Source organism: Oenanthe melanoleuca, chromosome 2 (genome assembly GCF_029582105.1).
Source record: "Oenanthe melanoleuca isolate GR-GAL-2019-014 chromosome 2, OMel1.0, whole genome shotgun sequence".
Taxonomy (NCBI): domain Eukaryota; kingdom Metazoa; phylum Chordata; class Aves; order Passeriformes; family Muscicapidae; genus Oenanthe; species Oenanthe melanoleuca.
Window position 1 is genome coordinate 109,105,496 of NC_079335.1, and position 22,118 is coordinate 109,127,613.

At 38.4% G+C, this 22,118-nt stretch overlaps 1 protein-coding gene across 7 annotated transcripts in view; it reads right to left on the reverse strand.

Annotated features, from left to right (window-relative positions):
- The window catches only part of RBMS3 (RNA binding motif single stranded interacting protein 3), a 691,053-nt gene that overhangs the window by 72,677 nt on the left and 596,258 nt on the right, over positions 1–22,118 (reverse strand). For all 7 annotated transcript variants that reach the window (XM_056483533.1, XM_056483538.1, XM_056483537.1 and 4 more), the window contains 2 exons: positions 14,765–14,871; positions 3,884–3,930 (listed from right to left, as the gene is read on the reverse strand). In XM_056483533.1, coding sequence (XP_056339508.1) covers positions 3,884–3,930; positions 14,765–14,871 — 154 coding nt within the window. The remainder of the gene's footprint in view (positions 1–3,883; positions 3,931–14,764; positions 14,872–22,118) is intronic.

The window sequence follows — 22,118 nt, forward strand, 5'->3', positions numbered from 1 at the left end:
TCAGTTATCAGAATATCTACATCAGAAAGAGGAGTGGAAAGAGATATGAATTATACTGGCTTTGACTTGTTTTAGATATATTGAGTTATGCCTCCAAGTTTCCTGGCATTAAAATGACTGTGTATCTAGTAAGGTGCACTAGGCATTATGAGAGCTGTAGGCTTTGTGGTGTGTTTGACCTGTGAGCTCTAAGGAGAGCTCTCCAGAAGGCTCAGCTGCATTTTCTGTGAGTGCAGTCTGCATCCTTACATTGGTCCATGCAGTTTTTATGCAGGTGTAAGACAGTGTCCCTGCTCCTCAGCTGCAATTGCAATGCTAGGAGCACAAGTGTGCAGGTGGCAAGGGCAAGCAAAATGGACCTCACCCTTGTATTAAAAATAGACTTTTTCAGCATGCCTAGATAAGCAAAGGGGAAACATCACTAGCAGGCAAAAAGATGCTCCTGGAAGTTCCTGAAGGGGGGTTTATGAGGGGCTCAAAAGAACACATTTTTGGCGATGCTATAAAGAAACCTATCTCCAGAACCTCATCAGGCACACAGAGGCAGCGCTTTACAACCGCTTCTGCTGCTTAGCAGACAAAGCACATACTCCCCTGTCACACCAACCCTCCCTTTGCATTTGGGGACTGCATTATCTGCAGTGTCTGGTCACTACATCCCTGCCAAAAAGCAGAAAAAAATTCCATATGGTTCCCATTCTACTGGGGAACGTGCAAGCTTCCAGACAGAATCCGCACAAGAGCGAGATCCTATTTGCGCTGCAATAAACACCATTTGCTCCTGCCTCGTGCCTGCGGGCAGTGCTGAAAAAGTTAGATTCATAAATAGTATCCTGGGGCTCACATAATGTAAGAGTATTACCAAGCATTATCAAGGCAGCAATTCTCTGTTGCAACGAGGCACACAGTCAGATGTTGGAGTTGGAAAAGACCTATCTGAATATTGAGCCCATTGGCCAGCAAATGCAGAAAATTGTCCCCCAGATATGAGGTACTAAACTGATACAGTGCATTGCAATCTTAGTCAAATGGCCAGGAGGACTCCAGCCTCAGGAACATTTTAAATGAGCTTCCTTACAGTGCAAATACAAGAGCTCCATCCTGTTCCTTCTATGAGTGCATAAAACTACTAAAACAGCATTAATGCCACAATTGAAAAATCAATAGCATATTACAACAGGCACACTACTCCCCAAAATAAAATCTGAGCACCTTTGTAAACACAATTCAGAAAGGGCTGATTATAAAACAAAAAAAAATAAAATAAAATAAAATAAAAGGCAGAGTGGTTGCTGAGTGAAAAGATCTACTGAAGTGTGTATTTATCATATCTTCAGTACCTCATACTGCAATGCTATGGTACACTATGGGCTGGATTCTCCACTCCATTATACCAGTTTTATGCTGATGTAACTCCACTGGATGCTTAAACAGAGCTACACAGGCATAAAAACAATATAATGAAATGGAGAATCAAGCTTTACAATGTAATAGACCCAGAAAAAAATCATCTATTCCTTAATGGGGAAAAAAATCATAGTAATTTTTAGTGAAAGCCTCTCTCACACTTTCTTTTGTTTCATTCCTGCTACAGATTTTCAAGGCAAATATGCAGTTACATGGTAATAAAAGCGATAGCACAACACCATGAACAATAGGAACCTATCTTTTCCTTTGGAAACAAGAGTCCAGATTCTTCCCTGAGGTTTGGTTATGGCCCAACTCAAAACCTAATATAATCCATGTCTCTTAAGGATCTGTGAATTTTAAATACCATTCCATAACACCTGCTGCACTTCCATCCTCCACATAATCCTGTGTGGACTTAGCAACTTAGATGCATCCAAATGCATCTCTCAACCCTATAAAGAACTCCAGTAAATGTCAGCATGTCAGTCTTTATTTTTAAATTTTGTTGGTGGTTCACAGCTCTTCTGAATCATGACCTTGACTTGGTACCTTTACATTTCTCATTCCCAGACTCAGTTCACTAAGCTCCACACTGGTGGCCCCAGCTGAGTGCTACAAGGAAAAGGTTTTGCAATCTTAGGGTGACATTGCTCCATGCAAACCTTAGTGGCTTGGTCCAAGTTACAGCCTAAGTGCTCTGCTAGAGCTAGAACTTCACTGAACTTGCAAGTAAAGAGGCCTATGTAAAACAGAAAAGAACATAAAAATACAGGATATGTAGAGACTACTGTGTGAATGTCTGGAGAGATTAAAAAAAAATCCTGTTGAACCAGAAGGTTGATACTGCACACAAGCAAGATCTCACCACAAGAGCATTTTAAATGATGGTTTAGTCCTGATAAAGCTAAAAATATTTTGACACTTCAGAAAAATGACATATGTCAAAGTAGTAATTAATTGTCACTCTTAGATATCTGGTACTGTAATTTAATTTATTTCTTGCCTTAAAAATAAAGGAATATTTAAGAAACTGCAGAACTGAATTCTGCATTGGGTACAAGTTCTTTACCCAATGATCACGTTCAGCATGTTCAAACAACTGAGTGGCCAAACCACCTGAGCAGCCTGAACACCATGGGTGTTCTTTGATATAAATAATGTCTGATTCTGAGATAAATTTCATAACTTCAGAGAATTCTTCTTGAATTAAAATTATATTAGTCTCGATGGATCATTCAAACTATGGTTTCCAAAACACTAACACCTGACATGCAGGAATTTAAAAAAAAAGCGCCAGATTTCCACATAAAACACTGGTGGATTATGAACCAGTGATGTTTTTATTGATAGATTATGATGTTTTACCTGCTGAAAAGCATGGCAGTAGAGAAGAACGACTCATTTGGAGGTCAGAAAACAGAAGCAGACAATTCTGAAATCAAAACTACAAACAAGCTGTCTATTCTTCTGAGTTTGGCCTCTTTCTCAGCAATACAGGAATATCACAAGTCATAAAAAATTACTGCTTTTAAAGGAAAATTAAGCAAAATAGACTATTACTATTGATTTTTTAAAAACTTCTGGGAATATTAGATTTTTTTCCCTAAGTGCTTCAACTAGCAGTGCCCTAACAAATATTCAACAAATAAACTCATTCTTATCTATACCAATAAATTCTCCCCTTCAGCTGGAGAACACAGGTATGCATGGAATTTGATAATCATATCATACATCCCTCTGATCAAAGAGTGACTGCCAAGAGTAAAGGGCTGAACTTCCTGCCTCTTTTCAAATTGTTGTGAACCTAGCTGAAAAGAGAGCTGAATTTCAAGGATTAGTTTTTCTAGTCTATGAAATAATTGGAAATGTAATCATGCAGGTAAATAATATGATGATGTAATTTCACTGCTCAGTTTGAGAAAAAATTGCAATTCCTTGTGTCAGCAAATGGTAGCTGTGAAATGAAGAAGTGTTGTTCAGAATTTTACCCTTAAATCCCATCTGCTTATACACTAATTTAAGGCTTTCTCCATATCTGGCATCTTTATTCAGACAATGCCATGGAAGGCAGCCAGCCTGCAGAAAGAACCCCAGATGAAGTAACAGCTCTATTATTCAAAATACATTGGAATCTTCAATGATTATTTTAACAAAAGCCAAGTCAGTAAAGGGAAACTTTACTGGTTTCCACTTCATGACAGAGAGAGATTAAAAAGACATCTATTAGCATTTGCCAAATAGAGATGGAAACTATTAGGAAAAACAACTTCCCATTCAAATGCATATTGCAAACAAGAAGGCATAAAAAGAAAAGGAAAACTAAAGAAGAACTTGACAATATAGCATTATATGCTTCAGACAAAATATGACTGAGTCGATTTGCTTTTCAAAAAGTTTCACTACAGAAAGAGAAAACAGAAGATGACATTCAAAATAATTCAAAAAAAGACATAAGAAAACATGCATTTCTTACCCATTCTGTATAGCAGCTGTTGGATCGTAAGTCAAAGCCATGCCAGCCTGCACATAGTTAGGGAAGAAAAACAGATTTTTACTATTACTGCAGGAAAAGAGTGAAAAAAAAAAAAAAAAAAGGAAAAAAAAAAGAAAAAAAGACATGAAACATATTCAAAGCCAATATGGATAAAAACTGAATGCAACTTAAATAGAAATCTAAATTCTCAAGGGAAGCTCAGATGGCCCAAAGCAGCATGGACAGATTGGGTGCTTTCCCAGCCTGAGAGATCACTGAGAAACAGATCTGTTCAGTCCATTGCTTGTCATCTTTCCATAACATTTAGGGCAAATGGTGTTTTTGTTGCACCAGTATCAATTAATAACTCCATGGAGATCAGTGCCTTTACAACTGATTACTCACTACAAGAAGACAGGCCCAAATCCTGCTGTTGCCTGTGAGATGGGTGGTTGGTAAATATTCCAAAGCCAACTTCCTGAGAGCTTCACAGGAAGGAGTCTCATCTTTCCCACAAAGGTCCCACCCCATATGACCCCTGCCTGCCATTTCCCAGGGATGTAACTCGTACTTAGAGTTAATTCATTACCATGAGACAAGAAACAAAAAATGGACTGTGAAGCAGAAAAGCTTGAGCTCTCAAACAAGGCTTTTAAAATGCTTCAGAGATCTGGACAGCAAAAGAATTTGTTAATGTGTTCCACAGAGCTTTTCCACTGCCATTTAGCACCAGGCAGACCGTGACCTGTGCGAGAGGATTTGGCAGTGTCAAAACATTGTCCAGTTAACAGCTGTCATCACTGCCACCATCAGCAGACACAGCCACAGGTACCTCAGGAAAGGCAGTGAGACAGCAGGGCTGCAGACAGAACTAAGCACTCCACCTTGTGCTCCAAGACAGCAGTCAGGGTCATGCAGGAAAGACCTTTTGTCCCCCCAGCATTTACTTAAAGGCATGGAACTGACAATCTCTCCTCCCACATACTGCATTTGCTTTGACTTTTTGCCTTTCTTATCGATTTTTTTATCCCTCCCTTTGTGAAATGCTTTCCAATGTAGGACTACCAAGAGATGGGAAGAAGTTGTCCTTTGTGCAGGGTAAGTAGCACAGAGGAAACTCTATTGCTCAAGGTGTTGCACTCCCTGTGGGAGCAGCTGAAAAAATGCCATGGCACCATCCTACCCCTAGACACCATATTGCTCTTTGTTTTTCATACATATCCTGTGCTTGTTGAGACAGGCAGCATTTTCTTCAAGGACAGATGCTTTACCAACCACGTGGCACGGTCTGTGTGGTCCTGCTGGGAGCTTTCCATGCCCCTAAAGCCATCTTCCAAAGTCCTTTTGAATAATGGCATCTGCCCCCTTCCAGATGGCTGTGCAGACAGGTCAGGAGGGTTTGGGCTTGGCTGGCTCCCAGGCAGGCAGGTGAGCAGCAGGGTAAAAGCATTGGTGATGAGCAGGCAGAGCTCCTGCAGGAGCTGGGTTAGCCCAGCACCTGCACACCACTCTAAGAGGTGGTCCAAATTTCCAGAGGCCAAAAATAATCTCTGATCTGAAAGGCCAGGTTTCATGCTATCCTCTGCAGCCAAAAAAAAAAAGGTTCGTGTCCTTATTAAATTTGTATATTTCTCTCATTATTCTTTTAAGCAGATGCTAGGGCAAATGTTTTGCTTTATGAAAATGCCACTGTTTTAATAAAATATGTAGTCTCTCCCAAGCAAAGGATAATTCAGGAGACTGAGTCCAAGTGCACGTGGCTATTTTTGAAAGAAATATTGATTTCATACAAAGAAAAATAAAATGGCTATTTCTGCAAGTCAGAGAACTGAATTTAGAGAGACTTACACAACCACTGATTCTGATTTAAAAGAAAAATTAGCTTAGAAAATCATAATCCCTTATGCAACTTGGTTTTATATTCTTATGTCTTATGCATGCTCAGTACATTATATTGTTTAGTAAGGTTGCATTAATTACTAATGGAAATGTATAAATTTCCAAACAAAAGAGAAAAGAAAGCTTTTTGGCTGCAATTTATTTTTGAGGAAACATACTGTCTTGTTTTCCTTTCTCTTTTCAACACGTATAAAATTTGTTATTGCTCTCTTTCTATTTCTACACTGGTGAAGACAGCTTAAATGTTATGTATAACAATTCCTTTTAAAAATACTCTTTAAAAACTTAAGATATTCCCTTTAAGTTGAGGTGCTTACATTTTACCTCTCATCACACATCTACTCAGACTTAGGGAAAAAACCATTATAATTTCTTGGGAAAGGACAGATCCAAGCTTTCTAAAGTAAGGAGTTTGTACATCTAGGTGTCCTTACAGTTGCTAGATCAGGGCTCACTATATCCTGCAGCTTGCTTTAGTGACTGGGGAATAAAATGGCAGCAAGGCAGGTGGGTCTGGGAGGAAAAGAGAAAATAAACAACTGATCTTATTTTAGTTTCTTTGACATAAATAGGAACAAAGGTGCAGGAATGAAAACCTGCAGCAGCTCCTTCACTTGCTGTCCATGTGAGACCTGCAAATCTATTTCTGCTGCTTGAATTTGGTTTTCTCATAGGTATTTGAGCACATGGTCATGGCATGGACACTCAGCTCACCCTCCAACCCCACCACACCCAGACCCATGTGTGGGTCCATGCAGACAAACAGCACAAACTCCGTTCTCTACAATGTTATTAAGAGCAGGGGGGACATCTGTGATCCTCAAGAGTACAAAATATGAAAAGCTAGACACTCATCTCCTCCTTATCCACGTCCCATATCCATACTGCATGGAGACAGATCACCAGAATCTGTTCAAGCACTTCAGCAGTGACCACTATAAATATCACCATCACATTTACCAGTAAATGAAAAGTTCCACATTAGACAAATAGGACACAGCATGTGGCAATATGTGCATATGGTAACCACCTACGGTTGGCCCAGTAATATTGCTAATATCCCCTGTTGCTGCATAGCCTTAAACAGCTGCTATTTCAAATAGCTGCTAACACAGGACTATTTACTTCTTTCTCATCAAGTTCTATAATTTCTCCCTGCAAAATTACGCTGGCTGGAAGCCCAGGAGTGGCAACACTTAGCCTGGACCAGTGAAAGATTTATGGTCTGAAGCATCCTCATTCATCAGGAATAAAAACTGATGAGCAATAATAACTTACTGGAAAATTGTCTGAACTTTCCTCCATGGCAGACAAACAGGAATTCCAAAAATACCAAATGCAGAATATTAGGGTTGGCCTCAGACTTCCATGTGAGAGAGGTCTAGCTCATTCTGCTAAAATCAGAAGTGAATATAGCTAATACAGGCTGAACTACAGCAAGCACTGGCTGATGCCTTCTGGGCCTTTTCACCCACTGGCTGGTTGTGTCTCAGTACAAGGAGAGGATCTTATTCCTTCTTCTCACAGTGACATTTCCTGATAAAATGGCACCTTATGGAGTGGCACTGATGATGCAATGCTACTTTAGGAAAGTATTTGTCAGATAAATCTTCTTTTAAATAACAACTGAACCACGTAATTTTCATGCCACTCAGCCAGATAATGGCCCTAGACTCAGCTATTGAATGAAAACACACTGATAGAAATAAAGGTCATTCTTAATGACCACTGGTCTGTTCAGACAGTCAGGGGAAACATAAATTAACTCAGCTTGTTAAAAATATTGATTTTTAAAAAAGATTGCTTAAACCATATGAGTTTACTTGTCTCTTATTTTTACAAAAGTGTCTGAACTCAAAGGACATGAAGAATTAAAGTTTTTGTTATTTTTTGCTGCAGTTTTCTAACTATTGACATCAGTGAAAGAGATTCTAAGAACAAGAGATTCAGTCTGCACCTGTCTTTAAATTTAGGCTCTTTCATTCAATAAAGAGCAGGAAATATCAAAAAGCCTCTGGAAAACAAGGGTTTCCCCAGGAAGTTTCAAGGCCTTTTGTTCAAACACTTTACTGTGAAAATTTTTCCATGAGCAAAGATGTTCTGTTTCTGGTTTGATTTTTTTCCCCTCTTTGTTATGATTTGAACATAGATGATCAGATCTTCAATATGTGAAATAAAATGGGTCTATTATTTCACTACCCAACCCCTGTGATGTCTTACAAAAAAACCCCAAAACTTATCAGTGCAGCATCTGTCTTCCAGCAAACATAAATACCTATAAATGACCAATTTCTTCTGTGCAGCCCAGCATCTTCTGTGCTGCTGGGAAGTTATTTTCATGAACAACTTCACCATCATATCACTGTCTACTCTCAGAGCACATGTTCTTCCAACACTGTGAAAAAAATTCAACACAATATTGACCTTCTACAAGATGTGCCATGCCTGCTCCTCAGAGCTGGGACTTCCACATCATCTCCTCAAACCTGTCCTGGCCAGCCTCTGCCCAGTGCTGGAGCACCTCTGCAAGGGGAGGATGCTCCCTCTGCAGGATCTCAGGCTGTGCAGAAGTCCATTGGAAAAAAAATTAAGAGGCCTGAAAATGAAAAAAGGGCAAAATCCATGGATGTGGGTGGGTTTTCCAAGCAGAAGGCTTCCTGGATTTCTCCTCCTTAAGGTGAGATTTGGAAAGTACACTTGCACTTAAGGGATTTCTGTGGTGAACTGATGTGGGAGTTAGACTAAAAGATAAGTCTCCCTTCCCATTCTCCACTGACTCATGCCTTCACCCTTTCCCACTGGAGGACTGCCATTCTAGGGTGTGTTCTTGGCTACTACAGGGGAATCAGTTAAAATTACAGCATTCAGATTCCTGTACTTGTTTTGTTTCCATCACTAGTATCTGCCAGGCACCACAACACAAGGATCTCTTGTGCCCTGACAGAAGATAATCCTACTGAAACACTTTGAAGAAAGGAGAGAAATCATCAACCCAGATGAGATTCATGCAAAATACAGATTTAATAAAATAAGCTCAGTCACCAGTAAAGTTAACTTGGCAGAATTCCTTTCTTTGATTATTTAAATTGTTCTGACAGAAATATTCAACATTATTAGAAAGACTTCTGAGTTTAACTGTGGATAATCCCCCAACATTTCATTTTTAGAGAAGGAGAGATCTAGAATATAAATGTGGCATCTCTTAGATATTTAGAGGCATATAAAAGGAATGGAGCATTTCCCAGTGATATGTTCTCCTTAAGCAGCTGCAGATTCTGAGGGGAAAAGTGGTTGTGGAGAGAAAATTAAATACCATTGATGTCAAACTTGGGAAGTGATTCATGAACCTCAAAACATCAGAGACTGCACTGATAAACACAATAACAAGTCCAGATACCCAAATGAATGACAAGAAACCCTTATGTCCCACAGAATTGGAATGGAAGTCTGACATACACAGCTTCTGTTCTTGGGATTGAGTCACTTTCTTCCCACTTCAACTAATCTTATTAGTTAAAATACAAGTGCTGAAGTCTACAAAAATTGAATAGAAAAAAAAACCCAACAAAACCAAAAGAGAACATTTATTACATAAGACAACTATTCTATTTCCACAGCCAATCTATACATTTAACCATGTCATATTCAGGTCTATGAACCATCTTTTGCCATCAGTGGGACCCAGTGCTAAATCAGCTGTGTCTTATTCACATCTGCACACTAGATGTGTGTGCTGCAGTGAGCTGGGAAGACTCCTGGGGGTGGCTGGCAGCACTCCTGATATCTGTTGGGGATACAGCAGAAAAAGGCATGTCCTTTCCCTGTCTCCAACATTTGTTTATTCTGCCTAAGAAAACACTGCTGTAGCAGCACAATTTGGAGGAAAACCCAACTGCAGGAAAATCTCCAGGGCAAATGGCATGACATTTTTCACCACAGAAGGAAATTCAAAGCTAAAATGAAAACAAAGAAAACTGATCTATAAGAACAGGTACACTGATTCTATTTTAACCAAACCATGGCCCTTTTAAAATTCTGATTGCAGTGACAGTGATTTCACGTAAGCTATTGTTTAAAATATTTCTATATATTTTATAAGCTTAAAATCCAAACTGGTCTTTGGTGTTTGTGCCACTGAAGCATCTTTTCAAAATGTTGCCCACAGCAGCAGCACCTTGTGTCATTATCCTAGATCTTTTCACCTACTGGTCAGTTATCTTTTGGCCTTTTCTTTCTGCCTCTGGAGAGAAGACTTCAGGTTCAATGTCTCTTCTTGTTAAACTAAGCTGTTGTTGAAAATAAGCATGCAAAGTGCCAATGTTTAACTTACAGGCATGTAAGTTAATATATATAAATATATATAAATATAAATATATAAAGTAAAATGTCTTTGTGGATGGTTTACATCTGAAGGTACTAGTGCATATCTTGACAGAACTGGGAATTGCCTCTCACAGCAAAGAAAAGTTACTTGTCTAGGTATAAAACACATGTGCCCTAGACACTCAGGATTATGGAACCCAACTAAGTAGTGCCTACATCCTTGGAAGCATAAAAACCATCCATGCCAGAGTTATAAATGGGCCTGGCACAGAACTACTAATCATTTCTTAATGCATCTGGTAAAAGAAGGGACCATTGGCACCAGGATCAACTGCTCCAGCCCTTTGCTGGTCCTGACTTTAGGGTGTCTCAAATTATCTATTGCATGTTTTTCTCTCTAAATGGCTGTTTGCATTAGGCAAAGTTGTAATGAATAGTGGAAAAAAAAAAGAGAAACTGTTACAAAAGCAACATTCCCAAACTACCAGGTCATTTTATTTTTTTTTAAGAAAGAATTAAAAACATGCTTCATTCTTTGGATATTCCATGAACTGATCTTGGAAGAAAACAAAGGAGAAAAGACTAAGGAGGAAGAGAAGAAAGGGAAGGAAAGGAAGGTAACCTATTGGCTCTTTAGAAACAAAAAAAAAAAGTAACTTAGATTATGGAAGCAAAAAAAGCAACCAGTGAATGAATTATTAGTGACAGTTATTGAATATCATTATAGACATCAGACCAAGTTCAATGACAAGGGGACTGCATTCAATGGTGCATCTCACTGTTGTGATACATGCAACAATACTGTGAGGGTGGTACTTTCTTACAAGACTATTTAAACTATTTAAACTATTACAACTATTTAAATAGCCCAAATTTCACAGAAACTTGCAAACGAAATATCAGAGCTGAAAATACTGTGACCATTTAAAAACTCTTAATCACTTTGGGCTGACCAGATGTAGAAAAGCTACAATTTCTAGAAAATAGTAATAGACTTTAGTCAGATTTCCCCCTGTTTACCAGGTAATTTTCAAATAAACCTGCTCTTAAATACATGTATCAAAAGACTTTATTTTTAAATAATCAAAACAAGGTTTCATTAAATCTGCAATAGAAAATTATGTTGCAAAATTTATCTTGCAGTTTTTAATCCAATCTGATCTCATTTTGTGACTACACTTGATTCCCTGGGTGACTTTTTGACTAAAACATTTTTGGGGATTTATGTCACCCACCTCTAGACTTGTCAGTTGTAATTTAGAGGTAAATTGAATCAAATATTTTACAGACAGAATTTGAATACGATTATCCTCTATCACCATCTCAATACAATCTTGTCAGGTTAAGTTTCAAAACAGAGTGCTTAATTAAACCAGTGTGAGGAGAAACTAGCCCAAAAAAGAAATTACTGAACTTTGTGCAGAAATGATGTCAGTTGCTGGGTCAGAATTTCACTGCAAATATTTCCAGCACTTGGAGCTTTCACTGCACATTTATTGCACCTGTCTATTCGATGTCTAATTTGACAGCCTTATATAAAGCCATCTCTACTATAAGCTCTCAGCTCTGTAATCCAGAACTGGTCAACCATCACAAACACTCAGTTAAATGTCTCAGTAAATCTGCTGAACATTTCCTGAGACTCCAAACAAGAGTGTAAGGGTAAAGATTAGAGAGCACCATGCAAGATCTGGTATTCTTCCCTGGTTACAACAGCCCAAGTAACCAAGCACCAAACCCAACTCCCCAGACCTCCCAGAGAAATTCAGTGTATTCCTAAATATTTGACTTTAAAAGGACAGGCAATTTAACAGCCAATCAAAGTATTTCTCTATGAAAAGTTATGAAGTTATGAAGCAATCTACAAAGATGTAAGATAGGAATAAAATTTTTGCTTGTGTTCGGCAGTATGACCTGACAACTTAACAAAGAAAAAAAAAGGAAAAATTCCATAGAAGCTCTTCATAAAAGAGAGCATCACACTACAGCAAACCTGCTCCTCCCCACTACATCTCCTGCCATTCCCTCCCTACAGCAGAGTGCTGGGCACAGCTGCCTGTCTCTGCTTTGCATGCTCGAGGTCAGTGACAGAACAGTTGCCATCATTTCCCTGGGATCTGCCCTTCCAAGAAATAATCCTTATGCATGCTAATGCTGGTTAAACCTCAGATGTTTTAGAAATGCCCTTCACAAAAGTGTCCAAGAATGCAAAGGTTTATCTGAACAATAGCCAAAACACATCTTGGTCTAGATACCACAGGATTTGGCCAGGGTGGAAACACTAAGCGAGTAATCTCTTGGATGCTGTTTCAATACTGTTCTTTGGGGAAGAAACCAAGAGAAAGCAGAGGTGTAGGGAATATTTCCAGATCCCATTTGTCATCAGAACTATGACACTTGTCACAGATCAGTTATTTTTCACTACTCACTGCCAGTTCTTTCAAAAAGAAATTTCAAAAAAATAAAACTTACAGAAATAACTGTAGGAAGGTTACTCAAGTGCTGCTACCTATAGAACAACTGAATGGTAGATCATTTTTAGAATAAGATTGTTAAAGGACAGAGAGTTTGAAAAGACTTATTGTGTGTGAAATACATGAGCAATTATACAGAAAGATTTTATGTTGGAAATAAGAAAATTCACAGTGGGGAAGAAATTCAATAAATGAGGGACTCTAAAAGAGAACATGCATTCTTGTCTTTGATGCTCTGGGTATTAAATATCCATTGTTCAAAAAGGTATTAACCAGATGTAAGTTAACAGAGAAAATCAGAGAAAATCTAGCCTGAAATACTTCTGAGTTTGTATCTTTACAATATTTTCATGTTTGTACATTATACCATGACAACAGCTCTGTAGCTGACTGCAATCAACAACAAGGAATGACGTCTTCCAGCACTGAAAATCAGTTTTTAAGTGTTGGTACTACAAACACACCAGCCACACCCTGCCTCTAGGCCACCAGGACATCACTGGGCTTAATAGGCACCACTCCACTAGCAGCAAATGAACAACACAAGATGCAATAAGCTGATGCCCTGAGGCCCCAGGCATAATGGTGACTTGCTGGCTTTAACTTTATATTCTCTTTTGTTATTGATTTGAGTTGAAGGAAGTATTAAACAGTGGAGATAATAGCTATGATGGTATTTACTTTTTAAACAGGGATTTAGAGGTCTTTAAAATATGGATTGTTGACCTTATTTAGGGTTTATTATTGTCTCCTATATACAGATGTTTGTTTTTCAAGCTCTGACCTGAGCCTACTGCTTGAAGCACTTCTTGGGCACTTGTTCCTCAGTAGATCCCTAATATGACAAACCAGACTGGCTCCTGAGAAGATAACTCATATTTTGAGACTTACAGTGTAGGATACAGAAATGAGCCTTTTGAGCCTTCTGCAATGTCCTGCAGCAAACGTGTCTGCCACTCTGGGATTTTCAGCTCACAGAGCTAAAAATGGACCCTTTGCTGTTGGGACAACCATGGGATGGTGGGAGAAATTTCTACACTTTCAAAAGGCCTTTCTGTTTGCTTTAGAAGCTCACCAATAGTGCTAGAGTACATATGTCATAAACTAATGGTCTGAAAAGTATCAGCCAGAAAAATCAAGTAGTTACAAAAATGCAGAAATACTCTAGAAACATGTAACTCATAAACAGAAAATAATTTTATTTTTTTTGTTTGCCTTGTAAAGTTGAAGTAAACATAGCAATACCTCCTCATTCCCCTCCCCCTCCCAAAAAAAAAAAGAGACACCTTCCCACCCAGCTTGTATTCTAGAGGAGTACAATTGTGACCAACACTTTTTTCCTGGAAGGCTCAATCATTTCTGTTTAGGACAGAAATACTTGCAAGTCCTTCAGCCTTCATACCTAACACAATGTATAAGAAGGCACTGTGGTCAGATCTACCTTATTTATTCAACTCTTTTTTTCGATAATAAAATTCAAAAACAGTAAACAAACACTTGAAGTATTAAAAAAAAAAAAAAAAAAGCCTTTCTTATTTCACCTTCATTTGGAGTCATTTCACATTAAAAAAAACCACAGAAACGAAACTCCAGTAACAGACTACTTGCAGCAGGGCAGAGGGCAACCATCAGATTACTTTATTTTAAAATATTGTACACATGATGCAGCTGAGGCTACTGTAAATTGCTTTGTCTTGAACAGAATGAAGAGCTCAGCTCAGATAAGCTTTTGGAAAACTTTTACATGGACCCTACATCTGGATGCACATCTCTGTCTTTTGGAACAGCTCTCATATTCCCTAAGGATATTTTCCCACCAGGCACTAGATGGAGGAAAGAACACTGTTCAGTTTCTTCAGTGTAAATTTATTTGTAAAAGGCACACCTTGGGTGCTGATGGCTCACCAGTAGGAGAATCCTAGCTCAGGTCTGCCTGCAGAGCACTCACAGTGGGATCAGGCTGTGCACAGTTCCACACCAAGCTCAGAAATTCTCCTTTCCTGTGACTTTACACCCTGCACATTATCATAAACCTCCATCTCCCCACTGCTTACATAGCTTTTTCTCTGTGAAACTACTGCATTTTGTGTGCAATCTGATTTCTTCACAGCCTGAAAGGTAGACCTCCAGGTCTGTCTCTGACTTCTGCCAAACCCCAGGAAAATAATTGCTACGTGGCACTTACCTCTCCTTCTCTGGGCCACGGCCTTCCATTCTGTGTGTATTTGCTTTGATTCTGGCGCTTCTTTTGCCCTCCATCAGCAAATTTGCACAGCAAAGGCTCAGTGGGGGCTGTGAAGACAAGAAACCCAGTCTGTATTAGCATCCCCCCCAAAGAAAGTGATTATACCAGCAACAGTAGTGCTTTGTAATACTGATCTTTTGAAGTAAAATCTTGCCTTCTGCAGATATTTTTTGCCTCTTTTAGCCTTGACTCCACTGGCAGCTGTTCTTATTAACTAAGCTTCAAAAAATATATACTGGCAGCCCTTAAAAGAATTTAGCAAATATTGTTGAAAAAATAATCAGCCTACGCAGAATGTGAAGTTGCTGTAGTGGAACAGTGTAGTCAGGCATTAGTTCCAGCTAAGTTAGACACGTATTCATGACCAGCATTAGTGCAAGGATAAACACTGCTTTACTAAAGCAGCTTTCTGTTTTTAATTGTAAAAAACTTTGCAAGAACCTGTTTAAGCAATAAGTGTTCTCACTATTTTGGTGTTTCTCAACATCCAGTCCTTTAAAAATCCCAATAAGCAGAATAAAATGGAGACTTTTGCCAAGCCCAGGCCAATCAGCTTTCTTTTCCTCTTAACTCCTCTTTTAAGCAAGTTGGCAGCTGGGAGAACCCTGTTCCTCTCCAAGTGAGATCTGGAGTGTGTGAATACAATAGTCAGGGGGGGCAGAGTCCCAGGAAGAAAGGATAATCACAGCCCTGCACACCCACAATAGGGCCCCTAGAGAAGAAATTAACACCCATCAAACGAGCACAACAGGAAGGGAACTTGGTGTCTTGGGATCTCTTTCCCATCTATTCAGCTTTTGCCAGCCTCCTAAAATATTTTTTTTTAACCAAAACTTTAATTACTCTGCTGGTGGGAGTTTGTGTCTCCTGCTTCATCCTTAAAAGGGGGAGCAAATTCTACCCACTTAGGTGTATGTTAGGGTTGTGCTTTGCTGCCTACATCAGCAGAGAAGTAAACCAATATCTGCCTGTTTGAAAGAAATCTAAAAATCATGCGTCACATCTCAGTCTTCTCAGGAATCTTTGAGTTCCCAGCCATGGTATGTCTGTAATTAATTAACCAAAGGTTTTCATGGAAAAGCTAAGAAATCTGGTTGTTTGTTTTTTTTTTCTTCCCATTTCCTGTTCCTGAGAGGCTAGAAAGTTTGAAAGAATACAAGTGCAGAGACATAAGGAAAATTTTTGACTGGGGGGGACTAATCAAGTTGTTGACTTATTTATTTGCAATAAAAATTATGATTTGGTTAAGGGACAAGTTCATGTAGTATTAAAACAAGCTAAACTCTACCAAACTCATGATCATAGTCAATTCAAAATGGGTGAGAAAGTAGATTAAAACTGTGATCACTTAAAAACTGCAACCAAGAAACAATGCACAGAGAGAATCTCACATCAAAAAAACAAATTTGCATTGGGACAGCATCACTGTGGCTACTTCTGAAGCTATAACAGCTTTGTTTTTTTCATTGCCATTTTACCAGGCTAGTAATTTCCAAGGTCACTAGAAACTGAACTGCAGGAAACAATGCATTATTGGCAGAAAGCTTGACTGTGTGACCCCAGAGGTCTTTCCCCACCTCCAACTTTGATTATTGTATCAGATTTTTCTAGAAGCAATGCTCAGCCAACCATTTTAAATTTAGAATAATGAAGGTTTAAAAGCATCCAGGTGGCTATGGAGATTCTTTCTGCAGATGGAGAGATTTTACAGGGCTGATTGCCCTGCTCTTTCATTGGTTTTACTCCATGGCCTGATGCTGCATGATTTCAGAGTGGTTACTTAGAGTTCACTTCAATGTGATTGTGAGGGAGGAGCAGGTGCTAAGCCAGCATTAGAGAAAGACCTATTAAACATCACATCTGAAGCTTCAAAAGCTTTTTTTATTTTAAGCACTGAACAGCTACCAAGCAACATATGATACTGTCAGGAGGACCAGGCAAAAACCATCTGCACAGTGGATATTTGCACATGCCCTGATCATCTGCTAATGAACACATGTGGTATCAGCCCATGCACTGTGATGTGGTTTAACAAGCTAGGAAATCCACACATCCTCTCTGCATTAGCCAACCACAAATAGGAAGCTGTTACCATTTCCAGAATTACCCTCCCCAGCATTACCATCTGACAACCTCATATTTGTTAATTAGTGGCTTCCTAAAGTTGATCGAGATAGAACAGAACTACCAAATAACTTTACTGACCCCATCCAGAAAAAAATGTGAAAAAATATTGTATAGACTTTTCAGGAGGTTGGAAAGAAGGTGGAAAAGGATAATGCTCTACACAGGCAAGCTTCTGCATGGGAGATTAAATTCCTCTATGATAAACTGAGGGTAATTCTGTGGATAAAATCAGTCTGTGTTGGCCAACATAAAAAGAAGTAAAAATTTCAAAACAAAATGTTCTGACAGAAAGACAGAGCCCATATAGGACGGTTTTGGATTGAGGATTTTCAAGGTTTTTGTTGTTTTTTTTTGTTTGTTTGTTTTGATTTTTTTTTTGTTTGTTTGTTTTGTTTTGTTTTGTTTTTTCCCCCCTAAATACAGGTATGTAGCATCAAACAAGTCAGAAAATTATTTTAATAAATCTGAAGTGTTGTAGGTCCTAATGGTTTACACCTTTTTTATGGTTTACAACAATTATGGTAACCAACCTCTCTCTCTCTCTCTCTCTCTCTCTCTCTCTCTCTCTCTCTGTGTATATATATATAAATAACCAAATCAATAATCTCTCTTCTTTCAGGACAGAAAGTAGAATGTAACAGTCTTGGGAGTTCAAAGATGTTGCTCTAAGTACACAGAAGAACACAAATCTTGGTTTACACCATTCCTCTAGAAATGCTTCTTAAGAAAGGTCCTCTAGGCTTTCCAAGATCAGATGCACCCAAATATTAGTACCATACTCTTACTGGTCAAATACAGAGCAACAGAAAATACTAGAAAAGCCACATCCCATTCCACAACATGAGCATAATTATTTCTAAATAGAATTCTTTTTTAATGGTTTCATTAAATTTACAATGTGCTTTAAAAATAATAAATTTACTTCAGCCAAAAAAAGGATTACAATTAGGTACCATAGTTATCAATTCAAAAAAGAAAGTATTTAGGAACTAGTCAAACAATATCAACATTAGACCAATAATATTTATGGTTGCAGTAGAAGTGGTATATTTCACCCCAAATACTTCAGAAGGGGAGGAAAGAAAAAAAGGAATATTTTAAACTTTTCTGTTTCTCTTATTTTCCATTCCATGTAGACAGTCTTCAATTTATGGACTGAATTTTTACTTTTCTCTTTTTCCTCTGTATGAACACATGGACTGAAAATAAATGCTCGTGTCTCTGCCTCTTCTCTCACCTTTTGTGCTGCTGACTTAATAGAAAATATAATTTGGATATCTGTAGATGTTCACATTTTGAAGTGATAAGCAGATCTTTTTGTATGGTTCTTGACATCCTCTAAGTTTTGTGCATATGTGGTATTTTGGAAGCATATCTGGAAAATCTACTGTTGCTATTTTCTTGTAAAAAAAAGTGGGAATTGATTCACTTGAAAAAAATTTCAGGCTATTCCATCCTGATAAACTCTTCAAGATAGAAGGCACTGCTCTTTCATTGACTTCTACCTGACAGCAACAAACACAAAGAATAAATAACTGCTTTAACCTGAGCAAGGTTCATTAAACCATAACCCATTTTTCAAGGCAGAGATTTAAATGCTTGCTGCAGTTCCCATCCAAAGCCTTCTCTAGTTAATAAGACATAAATAGCCCTGAACTTGGCATTGAGTCTTGAGAAGGAAGTGGGATCAAATTGATAATGCTTCTAAACAGCATTTGCCAAGATATTCAGGGCTGCCTTAGGAGAGGGCAGTAGCTGCTAGTGTTCAGATTCTGTTCCCATGGAAGTCAATGGCTAAAACCCTATCTCACTTCAGTCAGGCCCTGAATTTACTCTAGAGTTCAGTGGAGGTGAAAGAGAGAGGCTGGTTTTATGTCAATCAAGCCTGTCGATATTGTTGGAGCTCCCTCAGGAGATCAGCTTCTCATGCTCTGCTACTTTAGATGGACAGATTGTGCAGACAAACAGCACAGAACTGCCAAAAGGCTGTTAGTACCACCAAAAGCAACACTGGGACTTAAACAGCACAAAAACTTCCCAAGGAAGGAGAAGGGGTAACAGTGCCCCCTCCTCGAATCTGGCAGTCTCTAAGAAATGTTCCAGCTCAGGAAGGGAATTTCAATTAAATTGGAGAATTCAAGAAAATAAAACAAACTTCTAACTAATTCTGAATGCATAATTTCCGTATTCTTTCATTTGTCGGAAGGCAGATACACTTGAGCTCTTCATGTGCAAAAATGTATATATTCATGAGCATGTGCTTCATAAAGGAAGATGAAAGCTGTCATTTGCATTTGGTGAGTCTTTTCCATCATTTCAGGTGCTCTGAAACTTTTACTTAAGAGTTAAGTCTTAAGAGTTACTGAGAAAAGCTTGTTCCCCACTGTCATATGGCATCATCTGTCCAGCAGCAGCAAGAATTACATATACAAAAAGCACTAACAGGACATTTCAATGCATTTTAGCTGCTTTTACTATGAATATTTTTGAAGACAGAGTATTTTTCAGCATGCCAGGAAGAGTTTAATCTCTTCTGATTTTTTGCAACAATGAAAGTAACATTTTCAGTGAAAACAGCCATGAGCATTGTGAACATTCATGTGGATCTTTAGCCACCTCTATTTTTTTGTAAATGGGAAGAAAAATAATTAGAAAGTCATTGGTATGACAATGAATGGTCAGTGCACAATTAATGATCTTTCTCAAAGTACATTTTAATGAGAAAGTTGGATTAATTTCTTTTGCAGCCTTGGCAAATCCTCCTCTTCCTCCACAATAAAAAACTGTGCACAGTAATAATTGGGTTCACATTTAGAACAAGCATTCATACTGACCAAGCTTTGGTAACTATCTTAATTCCTAACTGCCTTCCAAATTCTAAGTATTTTGGTAACATTTTCATGTGCAAATCACACAGAATCTGATTGAAACACCAACCTCTTTGTCTGTTACAAACATCTGTAGTCTTTAAGAAAAACTTAATCTTATAGTAAAATCAAAGCCATTTTGTAAGGAGGCAATATTTCCCAGGGAGACATGAGAGACACAGAAGTTGTAGAGCAAGGCAGGACAGAGCAAGTTTAAGTTTTGATTTAATATCTGGGCTCAGATGGATGTACCTAGCAGGACTATGGTATTTACAGAGCCTGCAGAGCTTATTTACAGAATTAATTTTGCTGTTGTAAGCTTTGAAAATGTAGAAGTTCCAGGACCCCATCAATAGAGTCACTCTGCTCTAGTGAGTCCACTGACTTCTAGGAAAGTCCTGCCATGAAATACTTTTTCATCCCAAATCATAAATAAACAAAACTTGAACTTCAAAGAAGATTATAAAACAAAACCATAGCTATTCTGCTCTTGGGAAATGAAGATGAAGAATTACAAAAGATGGTAAGTGACAGAAAAGGACATATAAGGACAAAGCATTAGCTGAGTAAGGAAACCATAAATAACATGGCTAAAAACCACTTCAACCTACCCTTCATGGAGTTGTTAAAGGACAGAGTAACAGATTTTGTCTTAGAAGTCCATGATACAGGATGTGATGTCACAGGAAAGACTCTAATGTTTATAAGAGTCGGCTTTGAACAGAGGTGGAGCCATATACAGCATCTGTCACAGAATCATAGAATATCCTGATTTGGAAGGTCCCCACCAGGATCATCAAAGTCCAGCTCCTGGTCCTGCACAGAACAGCCTCAACAGTCCCACCATGACCCTGAGAGTGTTGTTCAAATGCTTCTTGGGCTCTGTCAGGTTTGGTGCTGTGGCCACTTCCCTGGGGAGCCTGTTCCAGTGCCCAGCCACCCTTGGGGTGAAAAACTTTTCCTAGCACCAGCCTAAACCTCCCCTGACTCAGCCTCAGGCTCTTCCCTCGGGTCCTGTCACTGGTCACCACAGAGGAGAGCTCAGGGTCTGCCCCTCCACATTCCATCACAGGGAAGTTGTGGGCTGTGATGAGACCTCTCCTCAGTCTCATCCTCTCCAGGCTGAACAGACCAACAGATTTATCCAGTATTTTAGCTAAACTTAACTACGTGATATTAATTGGATTTGTACAGATGATTATCAAAGCAAAACAATGAGTTACCATTGCATTTCAGTTTCTGTAATAACACATCACTTATACAACATAATTGTAGAAATTGGGACACCAAAGTGAAAAAATACAGAGCAAATATCTATTTGGGTAAACAAGAAAAAGAAACTAATTTACTTTTGATAAATTGTATCACAGCTTAAGTAATTATCTCTTGTTCAGGTCTTTGTCTTAAGAAATGGGAAGCAATCCTTTCATCTTTTTGTATAACAATTATTTCTAGAGAGCAAGAACATGTTAGAAAAGAAAAATAGATCTCAGAGAGAAATAATGTGTCAAGCACAAAGTTAGGACTTCCATCCTGTGAAACAGAAATTTCTTAGAGCTGGTGGAACAGGTAACCATATGTGTGTGTATGTTGGAGAAACAGTGTGCCAGCTTGGAAGTGTGAAGCAGATCTTGTTGCAATCAATCTAAACACTCAAGCTACTACATGGAAAACTTCTGCTTTATCATATTGTTGCTGAAATGTCCATAAATATTTGTTACAGCAGAGCAGAAACTGGAGTTGCCTTTCTATAAGAAACTGCCACATTCATTTTAGTCTGGGCTTTTTTTGGGGTGTTTTTTGTAACTATTTTCCTTTTAAAATTTTCAATGGAAAGGTGGACTGGTAGTGCCTGATTCAGGCCTATTAAAGTGCTCCATTCCAATCTGCTGATAAGGAGGAACTGTGGTAAAGGTTATAGAAACAGATGCTCCAATATGGTATGGAAAGTTAAACCAATCAAAATAGCAAAACTGAGATACAGTATTAAAATCATGCTGAAATGTTGTAATATGATGGTCCATTTTTATTTTGCCAAACTCCATTTCTCAAACAGCAGCAGCATTTCTAGTGCTGGTCTCCTTTGGAGAGAATGAATGCATGGCGAGAAAATCCAAAACAGAATTTGAAATTCTATCCATTCTACTTCATTTTATTAACTATTAAATAATTATAAAATACATTGCACTTTAACATTGGATTCTGCCTTTATTTTAAACAAAAGGCCTGAATCAGAGCTCACAGAAATTAGACATTCTCACTGAACCCAAAGCCTCTCTACTGAACCCAAATTTAAATTT